The sequence below is a fragment of the Pygoscelis adeliae genome, unplaced genomic scaffold (genome assembly GCF_000699105.1).
Source record: "Pygoscelis adeliae isolate BGI_AS28 unplaced genomic scaffold, ASM69910v1 Scaffold78, whole genome shotgun sequence".
Taxonomy (NCBI): domain Eukaryota; kingdom Metazoa; phylum Chordata; class Aves; order Sphenisciformes; family Spheniscidae; genus Pygoscelis; species Pygoscelis adeliae.
The window spans coordinates 358,234-367,137 of NW_008825409.1; the positions used below are offsets into that span (position 1 = coordinate 358,234).

General features: G+C 42.5%; 1 protein-coding gene across 1 annotated transcript in view; it reads right to left on the reverse strand.

The window, feature by feature from the left end:
* SLC6A18 (solute carrier family 6 (neutral amino acid transporter), member 18) overlaps window positions 1–7,620 on the reverse strand; it is a 35,059-nt gene extending 27,439 nt beyond the window's left edge. The window contains exon 1 of the mRNA XM_009330436.1: window positions 7,456–7,620. Within this exon, the coding sequence (XP_009328711.1) occupies window positions 7,456–7,620 (165 nt within the window). The remainder of the gene's footprint in view (window positions 1–7,455) is intronic.
* Window positions 7,621–8,904: the final 1,284 nt, after the last annotated feature.

An 8,904-nucleotide genomic window follows, 5' to 3' on the forward strand; every position in this document is an offset into this window, starting at 1 on the left:
GGTTGCAGCCCCCCCAACCCCTGTCCCGCAGGCTGGTGGCTGCCCCACGCAGGGACAGTGTGCCAGAGGATGGTGCCACGTCTCTTGCCCAGGCTCTGCTCCGCGATGCTCCCCCTCCGTTCCCCGGCTGGGACGGGCTCCCCAGGGCCACAAACGTCCCCGGTCCCTGTCGGCCCCGGACTCTCCCCACCAGACAGCCCTCGCCGCCGCACCTGCGGGGCACCCACTGGAGACAGAGCCAGGAGCCTCCAGACACAGGGCTGGCCCCTTACCGTCAGTACGCTTCATGACCGGCAGGCAAACCTGGGCTGGGGGGGATCTCTTGAGCACCACGAGACGCTTACAACAAGACGTCTGGAAAAGGAAAACCCCGAATTATATTTCAGCATATCAAAGAAACGGCACAGAAGAAAGTAGAGGAAGTCAGTCAGAATAAGGGATAGGACAGTCGTTGAGCTAAAGGAGGATTCTAGGTAAACAAGTCAGCTCAAAATACACCACCTCCTTTAAAAGCTAGAGTGATTTGAACACTTAAAATCAGTATTAAGACTAATTGATACAGTTCTGAGCTCATTCTTAGCATAAAAGTAAACACTCCCGCTGGTGTTGGAAAATGTCTCATCCCTTCCTGTCCCGGTTTCAGCTGGGACAGAGTTAATTTCCTTCCTAGTAGCTTGCTACAGGGCTGTGTTTTGGATTTAGGGTGAGAATAATCTTGAGAACACACCGATGTTTTAGTAGTTGCTAAGTCGTGTTTACACTAGTCAAGGACTTTTCAGCTTCTCATGCCCTGCCAGCCAGAAGCTGGGAGGGGGCACAGCCAGGACAGCTGACCCAAACTGGCCAAAGGCATATTCCATACCATGTGACGTCATGCTCAGTATATAAACTGGGGGGAGTTAGCCAAGGGAGGGGTGACCGCTGCTCGGGAGCTGGCTGGGCATCAGTCAGCGGATGGTGAGCAACTGCATTGTGCATCACTTGTTTTGTATATTCTTTTATCATTATTATTATTATTTTCCCTTCCTTTTCTGTCCTATTAAACCATGTTTATCTCAACCCATGAATTTTACCTTTTTCTTTCCTGATTCTGTTCCCCATCCCACTACGGGGGCAGGGAGTGAGCGAACAGCTGTGTGGTGTTTAGCTGCCTGCCGGGTTAAACCACAACACATGGGAAAGGAAACTTAGCAGAAGACAATCATAAAGTGCCAGTAAGCAAATCATTCTATTTCTGGATATTCTAGGTATATTTATATCTAGATATTCTAGATCTATATGCTCCACAGTGAAAGCAAAATAAATGACATACATAAGAGGCAAGCCCAGGGGGGAACTTCTAAAAACAAAAGTTTAGCTTCAGTAACCTTTTTTCTCTCAAAAAATGAATAAGGAAAATGACAGTGATCAAGCATTTGTAAGTACCTTAAAAGCCTGGAGAAATGCCCATAAAAATCAAAAGTATCACCAGGGCACTATTTAGTTTCATCCCTGAGGAATGACCTAGGAAAATTTTAGTCTACACCTTTCCTTCTGTCAGAAAGACACTCAAGATGCATAAAGCATCCATTCTGCAAGTAGATACACGCACTACTAAAAGAAGGTCAAGGAAAAAAAAAAACCCCAGTCCAAAATCTACCAGAGGTAAAAGTTATTTTGGAAGGAGGTCCTGCACAAAGATACCACAAACAATCCCTGTGCACATGAGAAGGCACAGAAAGCCTACGAAAGCTTTTTCAAATTAGGCTATCAACAGCTCAAATACTGCACATATTGGTAAGTTGGTTTCATTAACAATAGAGTCCCAAGTGACAAGGAGCACCAGCGTGTAGCACGATCGGTATCATTGCTAACTCAGAAGAACCATTAGAGTGGAGATAGCTCTACAGTCATGGCAGTAGAAAAGAAAATACCTGGTGCATTCTAGATACGCTGAGGGTTTTTAAAACCTGATCCCTCGATTACAAGGTACAGGCAAATCAGTTCAGAAAAGCAACCGCTCAATCATATTCAGCCCTCTGCTTTCAAAATGACACTTGAAAGGCACAATCTTTGTTATATCACCTACACATGACAACCTGGAAGAGAAGTGCGTGAACTACTAGGCAGCCTGTTGAGAGCTGCTGATGGACCGGAGGGCAGAATGACCAGAAGGCTAACGAAGGAGCGCAGTCTAAAGCTGAATCATGGCAACAGGCAAAGCAGAGTGAAACAACCAAATTGGTTTTGTCACATCTTAGAAAGAGAGAGCAATAAACCTGACTAGTGGAAATGTAAAGCAGTCTGAAGTATCAGCCAGGTGACCTCCTAATCAAGATGTACCAAGACCAGCAGAAATTGATGAGCCTCAGTGAGAAGCAGAGAAGAAAACCCAATAGCTTTGCTTGATGTTGGGGTACCAATGAAGACTTCCTAAGTGGTGGAGAAAAACTTAGAGGAACTGATCCACATGCTCAATATTGCATTTTACCAGTGCTTGCAGATCAGCTAGCAGAAGTAAGGCAAGTAACTTGAAATGGTGATCTAATAGCATAATAGCATTTGAAAGGCCAGAACATGAATAATAAATTTCCTTCAGATCAGAGATTTAAGAATGGAAAAAAATAATTACAATGAAGACTGAAGTGACCTGGAAAGTGGCAAAATAGTAATTCCAAAGGAAACGTATCTGTAGAGTCTGAAAAATTCAGAAAGCACATCTCAGTATAATACAATGCAACAAGCATTCAGAGAACCCCTTCACCGGTTCTGTTGGTACATAGGAGAAATGGTGATGGGTGCATTTTTCCAAAAGACTGAGAACTTAATGGCAAGATACCTGCCATAATTTATGTTTTACCTACAAGAAAATGCAATAGGTGGTAACTGCTTGTTCAGATACAGAGAAAAAGCTATTAGCTATTGAAAGGGGATTGTCAGACCCGTCCCCCTTTCTCCATGGGAGTTCAGCTAAGCAGCGTAGTAGCCAACACAGCCATGAATCACATCAAGACATCAGGTAGGAAAAAAAGCAGCAACTTAATCATATTCACCCCCCTCTCTGGAAAACAATACTTCATGATCTTTGTTATGTCTTCTGCACATGCCTTAATCCAGATGAAAAATACAAGTTACTATAAAAATCATATTTGTGCAGCATATTTATGATAGCACTGATTTTGACGTATGGGCCACTTTGCATGTCTTACAGACTCTGAAACTTTGCAGGGTTGAGTTTCCCATGTAAATGACTATCGTCTCCCTGAGCAACAATGAAGGAGCTAAAGACATGTCCAGAAAACCAAGGGGGCAATAGCCAGTTCAAATGAAGATGGGTAACACCCGTAGATCAACTTATAAAATAACCTTGGTGAACTTCCCTATGAAATACTCATGACACGAGGATGCCAGTGAGCAGCACCCACGTGCAAGCATGCACCAACCTGAGCTGTAAAGGGCAACCAAATACAACAAGTTATGAAAAGATCAACCCCAAATGCCATAGCTTTTCACCAAGGACTTGAGCCGGACGTGGTAACAATCCAGAAAATGAAGTTTGTTACTTCTTGTAACATAATTTGTCTTTATATCAGAGTGTGAACTGTTCTGCTCTTCCCAACATACGTTTTTTTTTTTTACAGTATCTTCCAGGTATACCTGTTGTTCCTCTCAGGTTTTATTTTCCTTCTGAGGACACAGTGAGCCAGGCAACTGCATTTCGTAGCAAGTTGTAGTTCAAATTCTAGCAAAAGGTCAGGTAGGCCACGGGTTATGAAAGTCTGTAAATCATTGCCCCAGAAGTAAACAGTTCTCCCTTTTTAGCAGGACTTTAGTGCTTATGTATATTTATTTTCCTAGAAAGAAACTGTATTTTATATTAAAGATATTCTTCAGTCATCCTGTAGGCTCAGGCACTATGCACATTTTTAATACCCATGGGTTAGGCAAGCATTTATATACTAGCTATAATCAAAAGTAAAACACTGCAGTAAGTTCCAGCTAGAACTGGGTTGGTTTTTTTTAAAGTATACTCATATGACTGTATGTGTACATATATAGCTGTATGACTTGTTTGAGTCTCAGTTTTAAGTGACAAACTATATACTGGGCCATTTAGAGACTTCTTTTCAATCCCAGTTGCCTGGGAACCTTTGTGTTTGTCTCCACTTACTGTGGCAAACAACCTTCATATCCATTAGTCATGAAAAGTAAATAACTAACTTAACTCAGGCAATAAATCCAAATAATCAGTAACGACAGCGGGTGATAAATGTCAGCAAAACTGATATTATATTAGATCCGAGTTACTGAGTAACACTAATGTGCGATGGATAAGGTCCAGAGGTCTGATGAGAACAGCTGACATGAGACAAATATACAAGCACGTATTTTTATCCCTTGTTTTTTTAAAAGATCTAGAAATGAAGAAAAGTGCATTGCCTAACTCTTAAACGCTTGGATATCACCTGAACCAGCTGTGAAACTGATATCTGTACCCCAGAAGCCATTCAGCCTTCGGGCTCGTCTATGCCATATCCATACCAGGTTTCGCTGCACTTGTGGCTGTGGCTGCAGGCACAGAGCCACTGCACCTCTGAGGGCTCCTAGTCAACCATGATGCTGCTGGTCTTTCACATGGTCACATCTTCAGATGCACACAAGCAGGATTCATGCTCCAGTACCCCTGAAAATCTATTGGGCTTTTGCATCCGAGTTGTTTGCTTTCAAAAATGCAACGCCAAATAACATCACTGCCTTAAATTAGCAGAAGAAAAATTCACTATATTATACACTGGTGTAAACCCAACAGCTCTGTCTTCTTGGTGGTCTTCATGACTCACTCAAACTCTTCCAACACCAGCTTTCTGGGATAAATTACTCACAAACCCCCACAGCACTTCGTTACCGAGTCCATCCTGCTGTTGAGCTCTTTAAGCCATTTGTTAAAATCCAGTGACCAAACATTGGCCATACATCCATATATTGACCTTTATTCACCACTGTTTTGTGCCGCTGTTTGTAGTGATGCAAAGTAGCTATATGCTGTTACTGAGTCTGCTAGCTATTTTAAACTGATTTTTCACTGGCAAATTTACTACTCACGGAGCAAAGGAACGACTCAACCTTTGTCCCTGCAGCATTCTCCTATTTTTATTATCTTTAAACCTACTCTAAATGCTGTCTTTTTTGTCCCTAGCAGCTCCTGTGGGATATATCAGTGCTCAGAAGCTGGATACACAAGCAAACAGACTTTTGGAGCACTGTGCAGTCCGTAAGACAGGTCACCGTGGGTCTCCTTGCACTTGGACTCATGCTTCTCCTGGGGTGGTGGAGGTCTGTAGGGCAGGGATGCAGAGGACCCTGGAGGGGAGGGATGGAGGGGAGAGATCAAACCTCAGTAGGAGGCAAGTGTTGCTGATCTTCTGAAGTGAGGCTGGGGTCTGAAGAGGTTGAAAAACAGCTGCCCACAGTTAGTCCCCCACCTCCAGCACAGAGAAGCAACCCTTGGTGCTTCATGGGAAGGTGTGAGAGCCCTTTTACGGTCAGTAGAACAATATTTCATCTTAATCTGTAATAGCAATTTGCACAGAATCCTGAAGCACAAAGCGTGCAGCCTCATGCAGTTGGTGGCCCCAGAAGCAGCTCTGTGTAATGAGGTGTGCGGAGGAGCTGTGTCTTGCTATGGTCCCGTCTGTGAGTTTCAAACCTTCCACTGAGTGCTTTGTGTTAATTGTTCATTACATTACAAAAATATCACATTATGTTAGTTTTATTATGTTGTTTGTTAATACTGAATGCTTGTTCCCTTGCTCCAAGACAGAAAGGCCACCTGAGATGCTGTAGGGTATTTGTCTGACCTGCAGCTCCTGGTCCAGAATAACATCTTCCTTGCAGGCCCCATGCCATATCTGCTATAGGGATGTCTCTCTAAAGGTGTTTTTCATGTCTCATTCACTGAAGTGACAGGCTTTTTCCATCCATGGGCAAATGCAGAGAAACAGCATGCTTGCACCTGTGGCTTTCTAACCACCCAGCTATGGCACTCCTCTGAGAGAGTTTCACTGGGTTTCACATCTTGCAAATAAATAATGGAAAATGTTAAGTCTCCTGGGAGGAATCTAACCTACTGCTTCTTCTCTTTTCTTATTTGAATTTGTGTAATTGTAGCTTCCAGCTGTCACATGTTCAATGTTAAAGAGCTCCTTGCCACTGAAATAATTTCCATTTGCTTGCTTGTAGATTATGATAAACATACTCTTTCATTTCCAGTTTCATGAGCTAAATAGATTGGATTCTTGAGTCATTCCTTGTCCCATAAGTTTTCCAGACCTTGAATAATTGTTGGGGCTTTTCTGCATTTTGTCTAATTTTTCAAGTTGACTTTGAAAGGTGGATTTTCAGAAGAAGTCAGAAGTTCAGAAGTTGTCTTAGTATCAGTAGCAGTATCTCCACCTACTTCCTAGTGCTCTGCTTATATATGCCAAGATTCTTTTTGTTGATACAACCTGCTATATCTCATTCATTTAGCTACTTACCAGAGTCCCTAAGTGGCTACTTCTTTCTGAAACACCTCCTTCCATTAAAGGCAGCATCCATTCTTGGTTCCTTCGTTGATTCAAATATACGTAGTTCATCAAGTAATACAGATACCTTGGTAGAACAAGCTTGGATTTAATAATTTTTTCTGTCATTTGACAGTTTATCCAGATCTGAATTTTCTGTTTCTCCGGTTAATTGAAAGATAATGAATAATACTGGACTGAAACAATTTGCTATCTCACTCTGCTTTAGACAGCTTACCATGGCAGATCTCAAAAGCTACTGTGAATGGTGAGTTATCAAGTACTCTGTTCTGATCCATTTATATTTAGTGAATTGGCTGCTTCTAAAGCAATTCTTTGTGGGAATGGTGCCCAGGGACAGCCTTGGGCAGCTGTTTGTGCCACCTGGCAGGCTCCTGTCGGTGTTCTATCAACTGAGCATTTTAAACAGCCTCACAGACATCAAAAAGTGCAATTTAGTTTTGTGCAGGGGCAGTTCCAGACGACGAGGTAGCTCCTAAGAGCATCAGAGAAGGGAGGGGAACGACTCGCTCACCTTCCCAAAGGAAAGCACAGCGACCATTTGTCAGGGCGCTGGTTCACTCAGGCCTCCCCAGGACTTCTCACTTTTCCTTAAGGTAACGAGCTGCAGGATCAGTTTCCTGCTCCCGTCGGGACTGTAGCAGCAATGTAAGAACTTTAACACTGGTTTTGCTGAGAGTTGGTGTCAGTGTGGTCTTATTTCCTTAACGAACGCATCATTTTAAAATGAAATATACTTCTATAGAAAAAGCTAATCTAACTGATGCAAAATATTTATGAGAATTAGATTAAGTTAAAAAGAAGTGATGCAAATATATAACTTCCATGCCCATCATAAGTTAGTATAGTTAAATTAGAATTGTAGTTTAATATTTTGGCAAAGTCCCATTTCAATCTTACCGCCTCCATGTATCTGACACAAGTATGGAAATCGCCACACGTTCCCCAGACCAACGGCAAATCCGATACAGCTTAAAATATACTGGAACTTATTGTCCCACTTGGGTCTGCCATCTTCTTTAGGGATTTCAGGTGGCACTGATAAGTCTTTTGACATCTTAATGAAATATCCTTGCCCTCTTAGCCCCTTTCCCTGTATATAGGAAGATGCTTCAAAACCTGTCTCTCCTACAGGTTTTATGCGGGGTGACGGGAGGATCCCGGAAAAAAAGGTGGAGCTTTCTTTTTATGTGATGCAAAGGAACGTGTCACTGCCAAAGCTGCAGTTTAAAGACAAAACCAGGAATTGTTATTATATAGAGAGTTACCACTCTTGACTTTTTTGCAGCTCCTTCTATAGTTAGAGAACTTGGGAATATGTTGTTAATGGGTAACTCGGGATCAAACAGGTTTTTATTTTCTGTTCTCCTTCTGTTCTCAGATACTTTCAGAGAAGTGTGACCCTGAATATAATTAAAAAGAAACCTTTACAGCAGACATTAAAATTGTAAAATACTTGGAAACATCTGTGAATAAAGTGTTGCCATTTCCTTTCTTAATTTGTTAATAGAGGTAAATGAATGAAGACATCTTTTGCAAGTACAAAAAGTAAATTAAAAAACAGCAAGAAAAATTAGATTGTGTATGTTCAGACACTAGAGTTTGGTCCATTTTCATCATAGCTGCTAGAGGTTAATCACTTCTCTCCTGTCAATGAGTCCCAAGTGACTATTTTTATTGTTCATTAAATAGTTACTGATAAATGCAAGAGCTGAATGCGTTCCTTCAATTGAAAGTATGTGAGAATGTTTTTCTGTTGTCTTTCAGTTATACCAGGGGTTTGCTATTTTGCACGCCAAATCAGGTCACTAAACAGATCAGCCAGTCAGCTTGCTTGCTTCAGTAAATCCACACTTTTTGCCTGGGTTCCCCTTTTCGAAATGGGAAGAGTATCTAAGTGAAGATGGATTTTTTTTCCCCCAAAAACACTTGGAGAGAAATAAAAGCCCTGCTCTGCAGCTAAGCATACAAATATGGTCAGGTTGCAGATCATCCAACCAGAAGCCAATTTCACATCTAGGCTACACAAGTCTCCCCAGGTAAGCACAGTTCACCTGCTTGCAGCTCTGCAAACATCCAGATCCATAGGTGGAGCAACTCAACTTCCCAGTCCCTTATCAGGATGTCTCACGGGGCAGTCACGAGTCGACGCACGCGGTGTGGTTTGGCAGCACTTGCACAGCACCAGTGTTGCCAGGGCACCCACCACCATCGCCCCCGCTGCTGCTGCGTTTCAGATCAGGAGATGCCTTGTGCTGTGCTGGGGCCGTTCTAGCAACACACTGATTTCCATACCTGCCACCTGCAGCCGACCGCTTCAAACTGGGTTTTACTCATTCTC